The 20962-nt window shown below is 38.2% G+C and overlaps 1 protein-coding gene across 4 annotated transcripts in view; it reads right to left on the minus strand.

Annotated features, from left to right (window-relative positions):
* The window catches only part of LOC137401554 (guanine nucleotide exchange factor subunit RIC1-like), a 133083-nt gene that overhangs the window by 52429 nt on the left and 59692 nt on the right, over window positions 1–20962 (minus strand). For 3 of the 4 annotated variants that reach the window (XM_068087990.1, XM_068087982.1, XM_068087974.1), the window contains exons 17-18: window positions 13625–13777; window positions 5179–5382 (exon numbers count right to left, since the gene is read on the minus strand). In XM_068087990.1, coding sequence (XP_067944091.1) covers window positions 5179–5382; window positions 13625–13777 — 357 coding nt within the window. The remainder of the gene's footprint in view (window positions 1–5178; window positions 5383–13624; window positions 13778–20962) is intronic. The other variant, XM_068087998.1, reaches the window with a different exon arrangement.

The raw sequence follows: 20962 nt of genomic DNA on the forward strand, positions 1-20962 counted from the left end.
AAATTATCCCGTAGAAAGGGAGCCGTGTTCCGTCAGCCAATAGCCCGTGGCTGTCACTCTCCTTGAGTCGGTCCCGCATGGCTCCTGGCAATCGATCAAATACTAGTTTATTTATCAGATTGGTGGTACATCCGGTGTACAGCAAGAACTGGATGGGCGACCCCTCCACTTTTCCTGGGAGGAAATAGCTGGTGGAGAGGGGTCGGCTGAGGGCTTGCGCCCTAGTGGTATCCTTCAGGACATCCTCCAGGAGGGCTGGAAGGCTTCCTTTCCATGGTGGGGCGAGGTCAGTACCTTGGGCCGTCCCACGTCCGAAGCAAATCTGCTGCTCCCGTGATTGCCATCCCCATGGCAGAGAAAGGGTCGGCCCTGCTGCTTTTAAGGCAAGCTTCCGACTGTCCGGTCCAGTGGGGGTGGTTCTCAGTGTCTGGGGCGAAAGGGATTTGGGGGTCACCCTCCCGCGTTTCGGGTTACGTCCCTGCCGTTCACACGGAGGAGCGTAGGAAATTTTCGAGACGGAGGGGCTGTCCAGACTAATCTCACCCAAGGACTGGTAATAAGTCCGTGTCACCACAGGCCCTCCCTGTGTACGAAGTTGCCAAGGCCTAGTCCTTGCTGGTTGAGGCCAGCCATGAGCTGTTGCCAAGTCCTGCGAAATCCTATTGTATTTCCGTGTTTGTTTGGCCTTGGCAAAGCCAGTAGTTGGAGCTACTGCTGTGGCCGTCCTTCGTTTCCCGAAGCTAGTTTGGTGTGGCGAGGGCAGTTCTTTCGTACATGCTCCGGTTGGCCACATCCCCAGCAAAGAGTAGCTGGTTGGATCCTTTTCTCAGCTGGAGTGCGAACCTGTTCCTGGAGCAGTTCCACCGTGTCCACAAGTATTAGACCAGCCAGACTAGTCGTCCTATGCACTACAGGATGAATTTATTCGCGGAGAAAACTGCCATTTCATGCATATTCACGGATTAATTTATTCATGACTGAAAGCTGTCGCTCTCTATGAAGAGTTACCTCTATTACGTCTACCAATACAGTTAACCCTATGCATGCGCACATTTCGTTTTCTATTTAGCTTACAACTACGGGTCGATCGTGCTAATCTATAATTTTTTTGCTGCATTCAGAGGGTTTCACGAATATTTATAGATTTGGAGGCATTTGATGAACCAACAATTTGTGGTAAGTAATGAGTTTTTTCAAAAAGATTTCCTAAATTAGTTGAATTCTACTTTGGTTCTTCGGTAAAACGCAATATTTATTTTTTCCATCCCTACCGTTTCATTATTTGTTTTAGCGTGAGAGAGAGATTTTTCATCATACACGCCAGCACAATGACTGCAAGGGTGGTGTATGTCAATCTTACAAAATCACTAATCATTCAGGGAGTTCTGGAAATTGAGGTTGAAGTGACCGCTGCTACTTACCAAGAGAATATGTCTGTTTTTAAAAAAGGAACAAAAACGCCTTTATGAGCACAAATTTTTGGCCAACCGGCAACACTTTGCAATAGTAAGCCACGACGAGAGTTCTGATGATAACTTCCTTACCAGCTTTGCAAAAGCGAAATAATCGCCTTCAACATCTACCCAAGAAAGTGACAGCAATATAGAGCTGCTATTACTAATATAACTAGTCAGCAAGCATCATTACACGCTAGCATTCACTTATCAAGAGTATCAGTTTAATTTTATTGTTCTAGACAACCGCCATATAGACTAAACTGTTTATATTTACTTCATTCATCATTTGTAAAATTTTATTTGTATTTGAAATATTTTATTTGTACACTCAAGTTTGTAATAAAGTATAATATATCTATATATGAAATAAAATATATAATTTAATCATGTTTGCTGCAGCGATATCAAAGAGTTTTTGTCGATGAAGGGTCTAGGTTGATTGGTTGCTTCTCTGCCAATATCCCTGCCTCAATGAATATTACTACTTGTCTCTATCTTTGTAATCGGAATACGTTGTTTCATTTTCAATCTGCAGTAAACACAAACAAGAGAAAATATCAATAAGTGTTAAGGAAGTACAAAAACAATAGCTGAAGTATTTAACAAAAGCGATCAGTTTTGAAACAAAAGAATCACCTAATACAGTTAATTATGGAAAAACGCATCTGCACTGCAAATCAAATACATACCATAATCACCAGATCAAAATCATGATCATCATCAACTTCGGTATTAGAGATTGATGGAGTTGATTTTAATGTAAAAAGATTAGGAGAGATTATTTTGCGATGACGAAGCCATGCCGAATAACTCGTGAAAACCTTGATTAATTTTGTAAAGTTTGATGCAATGGCAACAAAACTCCGAGCCCGGCGATGATTTTAAAGAAGTTTTGGAACTCGGCTACACTTAGTACTTCTGCCTAGCAGCTATTTTTCGATGATACAATTCTGCATATCTTGTGAAAACTTTGAATAATTTTGTAAAGAAATGTGATGCATTGGCAATAGTGTTAGCTCAAAGCCCAGGCAATGATTTTAAAAATGTTTTGGAACTCAACTACGTTTAGTATTTATTTCAAAAGCAAAGCCTAGCAGCTAGTTTTTAATTTGATGCAGTAGTTATTCTCCCTTGTGATTAAAAATAAAACTAATTATTCACGGAACTTAATAATTCACAGAATTGACTGTTCGCGAAATTTTAAAACCGACGAATATTTTCATCCTGTAGGGTAACATCGGTCTCACCGAGTTCACCTGGTTAAAGGTTCTTTTCTCCAGAGCTCGCACCGAAGATCCGGCGGGTCTACGCTTGCCTCTTTGAATCTGGAGGCAGTCATTTCCGGCTCTTACAGCGTCCGTCAGCATGGGCGTAGGTACGGCCAACAGATGTCTCTGCAGGGCAGGGTCCCTTAGTGAGCTGCAGGTTTCCATAGCCATGTTATTCCGGTGGCGATTTGGCAGGTCCCCGTACGCAACGCGCACCAACCTCTCAACCACCTAGCACGCTACTGCAGCGCCATCCCTTTCTCTCGCCTAGAGGCGTTGAGCTGGCTCAGCGCCTGCCTGGCGAATAGCCCGAACCTCACCCGGAGTTCGGGCTATTCGCCTCCGGGCGAATAAATGGCCTCCTGGTTCGGCCCGCCCACAGTACTCAGCCTGGTCACCCAGTGCTTCCCGGAGGTGCAATAGGGTTGCTCCTTTCATCCACCGGTTGGAGTCGGCTACCTCTGTGAAGCGAACAATAAAGTATTCCACTGCTTTCCCAGTATACTGGGGAGTCCTGAAGCATGGCACGGGTTCCTGAGCTCTCGGCAGCAACAATACCTGCTCTAGTGCCTCGACTAGTCAGTCGGGTCCTGGGTCAGCGCTCCTGGCTCTCCTATTGGCCATGTCTGGCTTCCAGTAGGTTTCTGCTCTCCCTCCAGAGCAGTGCCTCTACTGTGTCTGCGGCTGCTTGCTCCTTTCTGGGTTTCTTACCATAGGAAGTTCTTCCAGTAGAAGCACACCGCTTCTTTAGGCAAGTCCTGTTGGATTCACTTGTAGGTTTCTGCTCCTGAAGAGGTGCATCTACCGGGTCTGATTGGTAGGCTTTCCACAGCTCTTCCTGGGTTTCTTCCGGTAAAAAGTTCTTCCAGTAGGAGCTTGCTGCCTCCTCAGATACGTCCTTTTAGTAGGTTTCTGCTCCCGGAGCAGTGCATCTACTAAAGCTAACCCTGTAGGGCTTTCCACAGCTTTCTCTTGGTTTCTTCCAGAAGCAAGTTCTTCCAGTAGGAGCAGTATTGTCATTTTTCAGGCAGCCCAGTTCATCCAGAGTTCAGTGATCCAGATGTGAGTCTTGTGCTGCAGTTCTTGGGATCGTTACCAATCCCACTGCTGCCACTAATGTGAAGGTTTGTGCGACCTTCACTTTCCTCCACTAGTACAAGACTCGTGCATGAGTACAATACATATATTTCTGCTTAGTTCATCACGGTGTACAAAAAAAAATCAAGTAACAGGCAATGAACAGGCCCAGAACAGCTCTGCTCTTCTACACAAATGTTTGAGCTTATATTGCCGGTAAGTTCCGCCTCCGCTCTACTTGGCTGGACCCGGCATGGCTCTGGCTTGGCTGAACTCCGACCTCATTAACACGCCTGACTGAACACAGCTTGACTCGGCTTAACTCAGCCCTATGCTCAGCTCTCAGTGGACCACATTTCACAATAATATATCTAGTCTTTTCTGCTACCTTTCATAACCTGTGATTTTTTGATGAAATATAAATGTACATCAACAATCTGTTCTTAGGATACACATGATTTCTTTATGTCAAGGAAACCAATGAACATGATTTAGAGTGTTATATAATTTATTTAGGATTTCTGGGTTACGTCGTACCACAACATGCCAAATCTGACCTTGCTGTTGCACAATTCAAGCAATAAAATCATCTACTTCTCTCATCATTCCTTTCCCACATCTTCCTTGCCTTTCCTTCACCTCCTCTTCACCACCTCCTCACCTTCCTACCACTTCCTCACATTCCCACCACTTGCTCACCTTCTCACCGCCTCACCTCTCCCTCACCTTTTTTTCACCTCATCTTCACCACCTCCTCACATTTCCACCACTTCCTCACCTTCCCACCACCTCCTCACCTTCCCACCTCCTCCTCACCTCTCCTTCACCTCCTCTTCAAGACCTCAATTTTCCACCTCCTCACCTCTCCCTCGCCTTCCTCTCACCACCTCACCTTTCCTTCACCTCTTCACCACCTCACCTTCCCACTTCCTCTTCGCTTTTCCCTCACCTCTTCCTCACCTCCTTCTCACCTCCTCTCCTCACCACCACACCCACACCTCAGTGAGGTGAGGGTGTGATGAGGGTGAAGGTGTCATCTTCAGTTATAGTAGAAATTACTTCTTAAGACTGCACTAAACTGCTATTGCTTGTTGTTCAACATGTTTAACCAAATCAAGCTAATACTACGAATTTTCCATTAACAACAATAATAATACGGATCAAAGTTGATGGCAAACATTTAAGTCTTAAAAATGTTCATTATAAATGTTATGAGATCAGCCTCATGATTTTATCTACTGAACTCGCACACAACAGTTAAAATAGGCAATGTTTTAGTACTATTGTTTTATCACTTCAGACAATGCCTTACACCTCGTGCAGGTTCATATTAGTTCCCCTACTCTAACCCTGGCTAGAATGAGCAACAAACGTACAGTTCGTTCGAGAACGGAGAAGTCGAGAATCTGAGTGAGTCCGGACTGAGAACTGCTAGAAAGAAACGTAGAAAAGAAATCTGTTGCATGATCGCTGGCAGCACCAAGTATGACAGCGTCTTCGGTGAGCACAGCGAGCGGACATATGGCAACATCAAATGGCAGCATTATTCTCTTTGACATAAAGTGGGTGGCAACTGTAGCCTGTAAATTGAGTCAAATAAAAATCAAGCATAATCGCATACAAATGAAGCACTGAATCTACACATATATATCTCTGGCATTTAACCTGCAGTATATTGTCGACTAGCTGTGTTGCCTGGGTAACGCCGGGTATTCAAAGTCAGCGTATAAACAATGAGAGGTAATGAGAGTTGCCTGCCACTACTATTAGACGGGCACATTGCCAATGCAAAATTTGAGTAAGCGTACTAATAAGAGCTACCCTCTCTGTAACTTTACACAATCACCCTGCGTAGTATGCTAAGCCATTGTGTATTTGCTCCCATATAACAGCTCTCACATATATAGCCTAGTGAATTAATAAAGGGTGTGTGGCTGAGCTAGTACGGTGTCTGATTGGCAAACTGGGAGTTCAAGATCAAACCTTATGTGATAGAGATCCGTTATTCTAAGATTTTAATAACTATAGCAAGAATGACAGACAGATATACAGTGCTTTAAGAAACATAAATATATATATAGCTTATATAAATATTAGCATAGCTAATATATATATATATATAAACTATGTTAAGAACTGAAAACTTTTAAAACATTTTACAACTTAAAGTTTCATGGTTGCTACCATTCATCAGGTAAAATTAAAATGATTTGAAGCTCATATGACTGTACGTAAAAACACATCGAGTAGCTTAAACCATAACTGTCACGAACAACTTTTATCGTGTTTTCTAAGTAAATCAGACACGCTGATTCCGATTTTGTACTCAAAATAAAGATTAGTTCACTAACCTTCAAAGTCATTTAGGCTTTTTTAAAGCGTTTCAATATCCGTTTCAAAAACAACACAATCGGCATTACAAGCTCCGCCCATAAATATGTGACGAAACCTAGCTTTTTCAGAAACGGAAGTTGGGAATGTTTAGTCCGATTTAGAATAATAGAGATGGGTGTCTTAAAACCCATTATTATCTAAATCCAGCCTGTAAAATAGTTTCAGTTTTTTATGAAAGGGATATAAACTATTTAAAATTGCTCGCAGCTTGTTACATGACGTTTAAATGGGCTGGACGCCGAGAAAAATGAGCTCAAAAAGTGCGGTTTTATCACGAGCTAGCGTTGTTATTGCGCTTTTTAAATATGCAATGCTAAATAGCTTATCTACCTTTCAGAAAAGACTGATATTATTTTTAAGGCTGAATTTAGATATTAATGGAAATTAAAACACCCATCTCTATTATTCTAAATCGGTCTAAACATCCCTACGTAACTTCTGATCCTAAAAAGCTAGGTTACGTCAAGTATTTATGGGCGAAGCTTGTTATGCTGATCGTGTTGTTTTCGAGACCAATATTAAAACGCTATAAAAAGTTCTTCATTACTCTGAAAGTTAGTGGCCTAATCTTTATTTTGATTACAAAATCGGAATCAGCATGTCTGATTTACCTAGTAAATATGATAAAAGTTGTTCGTGGCAGTTATGGTTTAACGATAAAGGCCAGCTACATACCCTAGGACACTTAAGTATTCGCGGCATCTAACTTTCGCGTTTTCGCGGAGTGATCATCACGCGAAAAATTCATGCGCGAAACTAAACTATCATAACGAACTAGCGAAAATTCGAAATTAAATAGCTATGTTCTACGCAGGCCTGTATTCACTGGTTGCAAGTTGGGGGGCTAATGTTAGACGACTAGTTATGAACATCTGGGGTGTGGAGAAGGGGGGGGGTGCTGTAAGCTCCCAACAGGTTTCTCTTATGTAGGGCCTCAGCCGGGCCTCTCACGTGAAGTTTTAAAAAATTTTATTGGCAAGTATCAACATTTTTCTATTTTTTGAGATTTGCTTTGTTTTAGCTGATGTGACTGACAAAAAGTTTTAAAATTAAACCAGGCAAAACTTGTATGCAGTTAAAAAGCTCAGAAAGAAGACATCTTTTTTAAGCGTTTTAACAAAGATCATTTTTGCCGATTTTATTTCAAGTTCATTAAGTAGGATATGGGCAAGCAGATGTTTGCTAAAACTTGATATTTTGCAAACCTTTATAAAAGTCGTTAACAAGAATATTTTGCCGCTGATGAAGATAATAATGACGCCTAAGAACTACTAAAAGTTGACGTTTGTATCTATGGCTTCGAATAAAGTGATATTCTACAGCGATAAAAACCTTTCTATAGCCGTTGGACTATGAAATTCCTAAAAAGTTGGGGCGTCTTAGCGGGCCAGCTGTCCAAGGGAATACGGCCCTGTAGTTCATTGATATCCACAACAAAATCGTGATATTAGAAATGCAGATAATTTTGTGTGTGATTGAGCTCATTGGGAAATTTATAGTAAATTCGTTAATACACCGAATGAGCAGCATGGCAAAGCAAATTAAGATAACAAGTTTTTTTGGAAAAGCCAAGACAAACGAAGAAGATGATGATATCAGTTTAGTCACCGAATTTGTAACTGATGAGGATGAAAGTCTGGTAGGTGAAGTCATACAATTAAATAATACTTATTGTAGTGATGAATTTTACTGCCAACCAAAAACGATAACAACCCTCACCAGGTCCAACCATGTAATACAGTTCTGGTTGTGATGTTGGTTGTTATCTATTTTCTTTTTTATGAGACATGTACTGTATTTGATTTTTTTTAAATTTGAAATATTGTGAACTCAAAACGTGCCATGGCCATCGCTTGCTATAAATACTTGAGATCTAATATTGGTACCATATCGGTCACGACGGAAAGGACCGAGACGTCATTGATAGTCCAAGAAACAAATGGCAGCAAGCGATCACGTTGAATTATCGATTTCTGCCATACATTTATACCTGCGGGTTACAAATACAAACTAGTCGCAAATATAACAACTTTTTTTACTAGAGGACCGGACCTGAGGAATCTAATTTGTTTGTTCCACTGTATTTATTTTCACATCACTATATTTTCGCACTCATCAGAGCTGCGAAATTAAGTTGCAGCGAAATTTTACTCTGTGTGCTACTCACGAAACTAAATACTAGCGAAATATAAGTGTCCTAGGGCATATGGTAATACAACAATTTAATTGGTTCATGTCACAGCATTGCAAATTAAGTGCTTATTTGAATGTCTGCACTTTGACACAAGCTCGTTTCTTGAGTTTAAGCTTGCAAGCTCAGGTTTGTATAAAATGAAGTATTTCTCCCAAATACACAAATTACAGCGTTTACTGGTCTTATTGTAACTACTCGCTTTTTTCAACACTCTTCACTTGATGTCGTACTGGATGGATCGATCTTTAAGCTGCCATATATAATTATTTAGTTCTGTTGAAGTTCGTTTTGATGTATTGTGGAAGCTGCTACGATGGTTGTAATATCTTTTCTTGAATGAGCCCTCTGTCAAGCCAACATATGTCTGTTTGGTAGCATTAGGTTCTTTGGTCATAACTGTAGCCTGATAGATGACGGAACTGGACAAACATGCATTTGGCAGTGGACAAGTCCTTTTATCTCGACAGTTGCATGTTGCTGTTGGCTTTTCATTTGATAGCTGCGCTTTGTTGTTATTTGTAATAATCTGTCCAATATTCTTCATGCAGCTATAGCTAAGTTTTAAATTGTTTCTATTAAATATCGAATAAAGTTTGTGATCTTTGGGAAATTCTTCACTCAGAGCTCTGAAGAAAAGCTTTCCTATATTGGGGGCAACATTTTTAGAGAAAGGGGGGGTTATACCAAAGTATATTTCTCCTGCGTTTGCTTCTGGTGTTATGCGATGTTATATTCTCACTAAATGTCAGTTTATGATGGTATCCACTTCTATTAAGGGCTTCTTGGTGCTCTTTTGTATTTTGTCTAAATATATCTTGATTTGATGATATTGCGGAGAGGCGCAGGTTGACTGATGCTGGAATGTTTTTGATGATGGAAGGTGGATGGTTAGATCTTGTGTGCACGTATCTACAGTAGGTTACAGTTATGACCAAAGAACCTAATGCTACCAAACAGACATATGTTGGCTTGACAGAGGGCTCATTCAAGAAAATATATTACAACCATCGTAGCAGCTTCCACAATACATCAAAACGAACTTCAAAAGAACTAAGTAATTATATATGGCAGCTTAAAGATCGATCCATCCAGCACGACATCAAGTGGAGAGTGTTGAAAAAAGCGAGTAGTTACAATAAGACCAGTAAACGCTGTAATTTGTGTATTTGGGAGAAATACTTCATTTTATACAAACCTGAGCTTGCAAGCTTAAACTCAAGAAACGAGCTTGTGTCAAAGTGCAGACATTCAAATAAGCACTTAATTTGCAATGCTGTGACATGAACCAATTAAATTGTTGTATTACCATATATGTAGCTGGCCTTTATCGTTAAACTACTCGATGTGTTTTTACATACAGTCATATGAGCTTCAAATCATTTTAATTTTACCTGATGAATGGTAGCAACCATGAAACTTTAAGTTGTAAAATGTTTTAAAAGTTTTCAGTTCTTAATATAGTTTATATAAATGCTCTATTTTAATATTGAGCACTCTCTTCTAGTGAACTGCAACCTTCTTCTTCATCAGTATATATATATATATATATATATATATATATATATATATATATATATATATATATATATATATATATATATATATATATATATATATATATATATATATATATATATATATTAGCTATGTTACCCGTCATTGCCCGAGTAATAAAACAAGTCTTTGAACAGAAAATTGATTGATGTTTAAATTATAACAACATTTGCCATTTTAACTTTCAAACTACATATCATGCAAAAAGTGTTTGGCGTAGCTGAAACAAATATGGTGAGAAAATAAAACTAACTGTAAAGGTTTTCAAACTTTGTCCAACAACTATCACTTTCAAACTTCATATCATGAGGAAAAGGTTTTTTGCAGGACAACTAAATTAAAAATTAATAAAACAGCTGTAAATATTTTCAAACAACTGTAAATTTAAAATTTCATAACTTGAAAAAATGGTAGCAGGTTGAAATGAATTAGGAGAAAAATTAAAACTGTAAAGGTGTTTAAATGTAAATATGAAATTATTAGCAAGTAATGGCTTAATGTAGTCTGTTTTTCTACAATTACAATGAAAATAACTTGGTATACGATTATATGGTTCTAGTTTGTTTCAGTCACGCTTCAGTGTTGGCATCATAAGGTGAAACTATCGTATAGATGTATAGAGCGGTATAGAAACCCATAGTAATTATCTAATGCAATCACTGCTTGGTAAAAATCATCATCATTAAAAATAGTAACAAAGCAATATGCTAACTTTAGTAACTATAGTTACCTACAATAACTTTAGCGCATTTTGTGGTTATTATCTGCAAAAAATTGTAGTAATACGATGTACTATGTGCAGAGTTCGTACGTTCAAGACAGACGTGTAACATAAACGCTGAATCTAACATACGAACTTAGTTTACTAAAAATATACTTGAAAGAAGTTTTCGTATGATTTTAGTAAACTTTTAACTAAAATTTTATTACTTATTTGTTTGCAAACCGGTTGATTTTAACGGATGACACTGAACTGAGATATAATCGACAAACTTTAATTTCGAGAATGACCATTTTTGATATCGCTTTGCAGAAAACAAATTAGCCCTAGAATGGCGAAGACAAAAAAGCATTGTGTTTCATAGTTAATAGAATTCATAGTTTCTCTTAACACATCATTTAGCGTGGAAATACCTATAAATTAATGCGCTGTTATCAGAATTAAGGAAACATGGTGTGCCTGGGCTAGTCTTCATAGCAGCTGAAATGAATTAGGAGAGCAAAGAAATGTAGATGCGTAATAAATAGCAAGTGTGTAAACTAGGAAACTGATGATTTCATAATGATACGATCAATACAAACTGAGAAAACCAATAGAAAATGGTTATTTAGTTGTAATCAGTACAACAATCGGGGAAGACAGGGCACAAAGAGCCAATGTTTTTGTTTCTCAAATAAAATAAGTGACTGTTTGAATTAAGCTCAAACTTGGTCTATAAAAATTTAACATGTTGTTATTATTGTATTTGAATTGTAATGATTCACTTTGGATCAATCGCGAGATTTTATTGTTTTTGCAACATGTTACACCTGGCTCTCTTTGCCCCACTAGCAGGGCAAAGTGATCCAACCAATGGGGCGAAGTGAGCCATAGCAATAAATATGTGATTTGATTGCATATAATATATATTTAATATGTTTAACTGTGTTAAAAATAAAATGTGACAAAGACGTCGAAGTCGACGTCATAAATGTCTTCCTCCTCTGGGTAAACAAAGCAGTCTCCAGCTTTTCTCATGAAGTTGATGGTAGCAGAGTTTTCATTACATTTCATGACTCTTCTTGCATAATAAACATTAGGTTTACTAGTTTTATACCAAACTAAAACATGATCATTGATGTTAATATTGTCCCTAGCAGGAGTTGGCACATCTTCACTTTCATCTTCATCTGGACTTTTTATCTCAGAACACAATAGTTCTTGGGCTAACTCTGTCCCAACTCTTCTTCTGGTGAAGAATCTGCTTGCTGTTTCTTCTTAATTCTTCCTGTCTTGTTCTTCGTCACAGTTACTTTGGATGTTTTTAGCGTAGATCCAAACCAAGTAGACACATGTTGCTACACTTTAAACACCGGCTCACCTGCTTTCTTGTTTCTTAACCAGCTTGGTGAAATGCTCAAGTCATTAGCCATGCTGAATTCGTAAGCAAGGTCTCGTACTTGTTCCGTGGATAAACCATGAAATATGTTGTCTAGATTTTTTACATGGCCAGCCACCTCTTCGTCTCGCTTGTTGGTGTAAACTAGTTTCACTTCTACACTGTGCACCTCCAACACATCCTTTTTCAAAAGACCTCTTAAGAACCATACAGTTAACACCATGAATTCTGGCAGCTTCTTTAATTGACTTTCCAGTTCCTTCTCCAATAAGCTTTGCAGCCTATTCTGCTTGACCTATGTCTGCCTGCCCAGGTTTGCACTTGTAGTTTCATACCATTCTAAAATGTAAGCAGTACTTGCTTTAGTTTTGTGTAACATTTTCAAGAGGTTGTGTATGTGCGGGGCAAAGTGAGCTATTGGCTCACTTTGTCTTTACCCCGATTGACTTTTCTTGAGAAAAATAAACATACAAGAAAATGTAGATGAGCAAGAATTTTCATGTTTTACATGCTCACTATGATCGTATGGGATAATATTTCTCTACTTTTTTGTTTATGTAAAACAAAGCATTAACGCAAAATGAAGACCACAAATTCAAAGCTGAAAATTTTCAAAAAACATCAATAATCAGTTTTCCGTTAATAAATTTTTTACCTTCAGCTTTCCAGTGCTCTTTCTTTCTTCAAAAGTGCCTTCAGTGATCACATGACCTCTTGTAAAAACAATAACTCTAAATAAAAATTACAATTTTAAAAATATATGGTGGATCACTTTGGCCCTTGGCACACTGTACCCCGCCTTCCCCTAAAACAATCGCCAAATTTTAATTTCGAGAGACTCTATTGCTGATATCATTTTGCCGAAAACCAATTAGCCTTAGTACGGCGAGGACAAAAAGGCATCGCATTTCATAGAGCTAAAAGAGTTCATAGAGTTTCAATTAATACGTCATTTGGGTGTGAAAACGAAAAAAGATGTATCGGTTATGTAGTACAAGCAATCAATTGTAAGAGCTTCTGTGGTCTCGTGGTAAAGTACTGAATTACAAAACTGTGTTCACAATCTTCGTGAGTTCAAGTCCAACAAGGTGTGAAATTTTTATTCCAACGTTTTAATAGCTATATCTGGACATATCGAAGAACAGACGACAAAAAACAGACGACAAACTCTGAGAAATATATATATATAGACAATCATCAATACATGTTATACCATAGTAATAAGGCGCATAACCTACTATGCACTGACCAGATGAATATAGCTTTGAACGAACCATTCTTATTTCCTGAAAGGTTAACTCAGAAAGAGAAGCCAACTACTCACTGTTAACTATAGCAGTGAAACATCTGTTGTTCCATGTGGCATCTAGTTGCTAACATGCAATGTATATGATATACAGCGTTTATCACCCTCCACAATGCTGGGTTCAAGTTTTTACTCTATGCACTTTGCTATTCAATGTATGTGAATGCTTAAAAGAATTTTTCAAATCCATATGTACATCAACAATGCACTGTGGTGCTGCTACAGAACCAACAAATAATACAATGTTAAATAGCAAAAAATTAGTACTTATGCACCTGAGAGGAGAGCGTGAGCCAGACCTTCATGCCCATGGAACCAGAGCTAAGCCATAGTGAGTGAGAGAGCTCTTTCTTCTCCTCTTCATCCACACACGGCACCCAGACGTTCTCAACTGAAGAGGCAACCTTCATAGGATTGCAGAATGGAACCTATGAATACAAGAGTGAACATGTATAAAGATACCATTATTAGAGCTGCTCACTTGACTTAAATGACATCTATTGAGCCAGTTACATCTAATATACATGTACCCTACAGGATGAAATTATTCATGGACTTAAGTTTCGCACATATTGTCTTTTTCATGCATATTCGCAGACTAATTTATTCGCGGGTGATCAAAATCACTCTCCATATAGAGTTAACTCTATTGTGGCTAGCAATAGATTTAACCCTTCGCATGCGCACACGGCGTGTTTCGGTTTCTATTTAGCTTACAACTATGAGTCGATCATGCTAAGCTATAAATTTCTTGCTGCGTTCAGAGCTTTCCACGAATATTCATCGATTTGGAGGCCTTTGATGCACCAACAACTTGTGGTAAGTAACGAGTTTTTTAAAACAATTTACTAAATTAATAGTTGAATTTTACTTTTGTTCTTCTGTAAAACGCAATACTTATTTTTTGCATCCATACGGCTTCGTTAATTGTTTTAGTTTGAGAAAGAGAAATTTTTCATCATACACGGAGGCACAATGACTGCAAGGGTGGTAGATGTCATTCCTAGAAGATCACCAACCATTCAGGGATGTCTTGAAATTGAGGTAGAAGTGATTGAAGCTGCTAACGAGGAGAATATATATGTTTTAAGAAAGGAATAATAACACCTTTACGAGCACAAATCTTTGGCCAACCGGCAGAACTTTGCAATAGTAGGCCCCGAGGAGAGTTCTAATAAGAACTTCCTTACCAGCCATGTAGTAGCGAGAGAATCGCCTTTAACAACTACCTAAGACAGTGACAGCGATATAGAGCTACTATTACCGAAATAACTAGACAGAGAGCACCATTACACGCAAGTTTTTACTTATCAAGAGTATCAGTTTAATTTTATTGCCAGACAACCGCCATATAGACTAAACTGTTTATATTTACTACATTTATCATCTGTAAAATTTTAATTGCATTTGAAATATTTTATTTGTACATTCAAGTTTGTAATAAATTATAATATATCTATACATGAAATAAAATATATAATATAATCATGTTTGCTGCAGCGATATCAAGAAGTTGTTGTTGATGAAGGGGTTTAGGTTGACTGGTTGCTTCTCTGCCAATATTCCTGTCTTGGTGAATATTACTACTTGTCTCTAGTTTTTGTAATCGGAATATGTTCTGTTTCATTCTCAATCTGCAGTAAACACAAAAAAGAAAATAATATTTATAAATGTAAAGGAAGTACAAAAACAATAGCTGAAGTATTTAATGAAAGCGATCAGTGTTTAAACAAGAGAATGAACTAACGCAGTCAATTATGGAAAAACGTATCCGCACTGCAAATCAAATACATACCATAATGTCCAGATCAGAATCATTATCATCCTCAACTTCGGTATTAGAGGTTGATGGAGTTGATTTCAATGTAAAAAGACTGTAGGAGAGATTTTTTACAATGACGACGCCATGCCGAATAACTTGTGAAAACTTTGAATAATTTTGTAAAGAAGTTAGATGCATTGGCAATGGGGTTTACTCGAAGCACCGGCAATGACTTTACAAATGTTTTGGAACTCGGCTACCTTTTGTACTTCTGCCTAGCGGCTATTTTTTCATTTGAAGCAGTAATTATTCCTTGTGATTGAAAGTAGAACTAATAATTCACAAAATTTAATAATTCACGGAATTGACTGTTCGCGAAATGGCGAATTTTTATACCTATCGAATATTTTCATCCTGTAGGGTACTTGATAATCAAAACCAACAATCTCAGAACTGATTGAAACTGTCTACAACTTGCTGAAACTGGAATAGTCAAAGAACCGCAAGTCCATGCAAAAGTATAAAAGGTCTTCCTCTTCGTCAGCAATGGGTATCCGACCACTATCAATATCCTCTTTGTCAGCAATGAATATCCGACCACTGCCAATATCCTCTTTGTCAGCAATGGATATCCGACCACTACCAATATCCTCTTCTTCAGCGATGGATATCCGACCACTACCAATATCCTCTTCTTCAGCAATGGATATCCAAACACTACCAATATCCTCTTTGTCAGCAATGGATATCCGACCACTACCACTATCCTCTTTGTCAGCAATGAATATCTGACCACTACCAATACCCTCTTTGTCAGCAATGGATATCCGACCATTACCACTATGCTCTTTGTCAGCAATGGATATCCGACCACTACCACTAATAATTATAGTAGCAGCTATAAACTGAGTAGATTATATTTATATGCACTGAAACACAGTTGTAATGAGAAATCACATACAATAGATGCATAGGTTATATAATAAGACTCAACAAAAAATAGAAGAAATGTCAGAGTTCGTTAGTAAGAGTTTGTTAGTAAGACTGCACTAATTACCATAAAACCTCATGTTCAAGTCGCGCAGCTTGTGCTCACAAACAGATGACTCACGAAGGAAAAAATAACCCTCCAACAAGCTGTCTGTGGTATCTAGCCACCTTTACCAACAAGCCGCATATGCCCACAGACCGCGGCTAATGACTGAGGTTTTGTCATCCTTGACCCCTTCGGGAAAGTGTTAAAACGGGTTTCGCTATACTCCTGTCCTATTGAATGGGAAAACAGGCTACATCAGTACATGTGAAAAGAATTTTTTACTTTAAGTTCGAATTAAAATTCCTGAACCCTTGCATCAAGAACTTACTTGCCATGTCTCAGCTAGGTTTTTATTGCGCTGTCAGAGGGCTTCATGCTTATGGAAAGATGCCGGTCAAAAATGAAAAGGTGTTAATAACCTATGACTGTGGTGAGTTAAACATAACTCATCATCTTCATAGATAGAAGTTTCGTTTGGACTTTAAATTTATTTAAAAAAAACTACTAAAAACACCTAAGAAATTTATATATATATATATATATATATATATATATATATACTTATATATATATACTTATATATATATACTTATATATATATATATATATATATAAGTGTGTACATGTATATGAATACGAGTCTCAATGTATATGTCTCAATGTCTCAATTATATATCTACTATAAATGGCAATCGTTGTCTGTCTGCGTGTGCGCGTATGTGTGTATGTGTCCGCCTTATAGAGTACTACCGGACTTTTCGGACTATTAAGGCCGGTTCACACTATATCACCGTATCTCGGCGTTTCCCTTTTGGCATTCATTGTCGATTATGTGAACCGTGAAGTGATGGCATCGACGTGGCATCGCGGACACGTCGGGAAAGTTTGCAGCTGTCAAACTTTCCCGATAGTTTGCGGAGCATCGACAACAGCACGTGTAATGTGAACCATTTCGTTGAAAACAATTCGCGATCGCGGAAAGCGTGGTTTCTGTTTATGATAGTTGCTGCAGGACTATATTACACTCGTTGGACTAGCAGGAACCAGAGACACACGACAGCATTTTTATACTGACTCGTTTTTTTAATAAGTTTATGAAAATATTCTCGTAAGGCCTATGCATATTTACTCACCGAAAAAAAATCATTTCACAGTCTTCATTGCGCAATGTATAATAGAGTGCGTTAAATTGTCCTTTTTGATTTCTTCTCTTCTAGGCTGGACGCATCCACCATCTTCTTTTATGCCTCTTTCAGGTGTAAAGCTCTGTTGCTTGCTGCTGTTGTCTAAGTCGGTTTCTTCGTCTGAGCAATGCTAAGACAAGTATTTTTCTTAGTTTTAATTTTCTATCCATCTTCAACAAAAGCGATTATTCGATGCGCGTGGTACTAGCTTTTGCTACTAAACCGAAACGCGAATGTTTACGTGTGTCTCAATGGTTTATTATTAATTAGGCCACGCCCATCGCAGACGCTCCATTGACCGCGTTAATACTTTGCGATCCATAACCAAACTTTGTCGGTTTATGAGCAATATCTCAGCGTACCAAAACCGAAAAACCCGACATTTTTCCGGTTTCGATAGACTTTTTTTAAAACGTCTTATTGATTTTAAAAATAGCGTTAAAATTTAAAATTAATATTTTGAGCAATTTCAGTAGGTTTTTTACTACTGTTTTGAGGCTATAAATAATCTCTTATGCGCACGTGCAAAAAGAACACGTTGTATAGATTTGATCTTTCTTTATGGAAAGCTGATCAACAATGACAGAGACGACTATTTGGGCTCTGCTAAAAAGAATGTTTAGAGGAAGACATCGACTGGTTTAGAAGTTGAGAAGAGGATTTCAGGCCAGAAGAATCTAGGGAAGACGATGGGAGTGAAAAGAAAGGTCAACAGAGTGAATTGCATTGTGAAAGTGGGATTGAAACGACCGGCGTTGAAACAGGGAATAATGACGGATATCAAAGAGGAGCTGATTTAATTACATTTGATAATATTTACATTTTCGATTTTTAATAAAATTGAAAGTAGAAAGAAAAATAGAACCAAGTTCACCTTTTACTGACAATTTTGAAGACCCGGCTGGCAATAAATTGTTCAAATTGGAAAATGTTTTTGCCATTATATGCGACCAGTTATATTCTGTTTTGCTGCCTGGTAAATTTATATCTATAGATGAAAGCTTGCTGGCATGGAAAGGACGGCTCAACTTCAGACAGTGTATTTCATCTAACAGATTTGGATCAAAGTTATTTGTTCTCCGATGCTGTCTCTGGCTATGTGCACAAGTCGTCTGTATACATGGGTGATGAGCAAGAGCAAGCTGAAGGTACCGGCAGCAGATTCTCTTGTGAAATATCTCTACGCGAGTCATATTTTGATCCCTACCACGCAGAATAAATTTATTTACAAATTGTATTTTAATTAGTTTCTGCAAATGCTTCCTTGCTTTGTATCGCTAGCTTTTTACATACGTTCGCTGAAATGTCATTATCTATGGTATTTGTTGTGTATTGATATGTTGTATTTGTTGCCCATTGCCCTTATCACCCACCTAATCAAAAGAGTTCAGTTCTCATATTGTTTTGCCATCTAGCAGAATGATTTCCCCATCATTTGCTGTATCTGCTCATAATAAATATTGCTTCCTGTCTTTTGGTGCTTCACAAAATGTGTGAATACAGGCTCACCACTCAATTCTTCTTGTGCACAACCAGTTAATCTTACCTGCAGCACACATGGATCTTAGCTGCAGCACACCTGAATCCGTGCAATGAGTTTATATGCAAAATTGTTACTTAAATCTATAATTTCAAGAAATGCACATAAATCTGCCAGTAAAAAATCATATTTGTGAATATATTGATCTCAAGTTGCAGTCTTGGCAAGCTGCTTGAAGGAAAATATCTCAGCTTTCAGATGCATATTCATTTGCAGTCTGATGCCAGTTTTCCCAAGAGTTATAGCAGAGTTTGAGAAGCCATGTCGGGTAACATTTGCACTGCATATCGCTAGGGCGTCATGAGCATTTCGAAGGTCTGCTCCCGCACAGAAGCACCTAACTCAACTTTTGATGCGCTTGGATAACCCAATTTTTTGCAAACTCTTGTAAACATAAGACACCATGCAGATGCTTATCATAAACCAGTTTTGGCAGAGATATTGCTTTTAAAAATATATTTGTAATTGATATTTCATGATAGAGAGGTGACAACTTTGTTAAATCAGAGTTTTTACTAAAGTTTTGACAGCCGATTTGCAGGAAATAAATGGCTGTCCGTTGAGAAATTTGTAAGCTTTCAAATGCATATTCATTTATACGTAGCTCCATGCCAATTTGCATGCGAGTTATAGCCAATTTTAGATTTTAGTCGACCATGTCAAACCTCCATTTTTCGCATTTCGTTAGGGTCACGCGTTGAAAATTTGAAAAAGTGCTCCTGCATTGTAACAGAGCTCATAACTACACTTTCAATGCTCTTTGATGACCTGTTCTTTTTGCAAATTGTTTTGAAGATATGAATCTATGCGAGAATTATTTATACAACACTGTCAATTGCCTTTATCAATTAAAAAAATACAATTGAAAATGACGTACAAAAATAAAAAGTTCGCTTCAACAAATTGAGACTTTTGTTGGTAAATATTTGCAAGCTATCTACATAGAAGAAGCATCAGCTTGTAGAGAAATTTCTCAGCTTTCATATGCATGTCAATTTATGTAGCTGCCACAATTTTGATGTAAGTTACTGCAGTTTCTATGCAGTCATGTCGAAAGCTCAAATCGGGCCAGTTATTGCCTGGTACGCTAGTGGTTTTTCCATCGTAGCCTCGAGGTCGCTAAAGGGTTATATGAGAACGTAATGTCGACGACTGTTCCCTGATACAAACGCGGATGGGTTTGTGCTAGTGTGAACATTGTCATCATCGACAATCACCGGAGTATTGTTGCATCAATGCCGAGATACGGCGGCATAGTGTGAACTAGTGCTGGGCATGAGTACTTTTTGGCCAACGGGTTTAGACCCGCCCCCTTCTGTTCGGGTTTGTCGAGTATCGGGTAGCTAGCAGTGCTAGGCTCGGGTATTTCTTTGCCTATAGGTTTTTCGGGTATCGGGTTTGTTGATATGGAATTTATGTTCAAATTTTCTAAACAGACATCTTCAAATTTACAAATCAATTATATTTCTTTTCAATTTATTTATTATTTTTAGTTTTTATCGACTGACACTCGTACTCGCAGCGTTAACAGTCAAAATAGTCTGGGGGCCACAGGGCATTGTTGTGTCAACAGGTGGCAGAAAATAGGGTCTATGATAGCTTAACACTTGAGCATGTTTTTAACCTAGTCATTATTAATCTGGTCTACTACTGCTATTTAATTTAATAAGCTAGGAGTAACTGGCTATTAAACGGTGAGTAGTAATACAAAAATAAAATCTTTCTTTCGCCGTGTGCAATCAGTCTAACCAGCTAATCAGAGCCGTAGACCTACATTTACGTCATGTTGTAGTACGGGGCTATTGAATTACCCCGATAGCAATTAGGTTTGTAGTATGTCTCCGGGCAGCCGAGCGACTCGTCAGCGTTGGTAGAAACAATCAAAAACTGTAATTCACTATTTATACCGATTTCACAAGCTATCTATCATGGATTGTATAATTCACAGACCAATACTTCAAATACCACAGTCTAATGGATAGAGAGTTGTTTAACAAACTAACACGCTCAACACTGCATCTTTATGGCCAGCATTAGTGCTGGGCACGGGTAGTAATACTCGTTGAACTCGCGGGTTTATCTTCTCTCGAG

Source organism: Watersipora subatra, chromosome 1 (assembly GCF_963576615.1).
Source record: "Watersipora subatra chromosome 1, tzWatSuba1.1, whole genome shotgun sequence".
NCBI lineage: Eukaryota > Metazoa > Bryozoa > Gymnolaemata > Cheilostomatida > Watersiporidae > Watersipora > Watersipora subatra.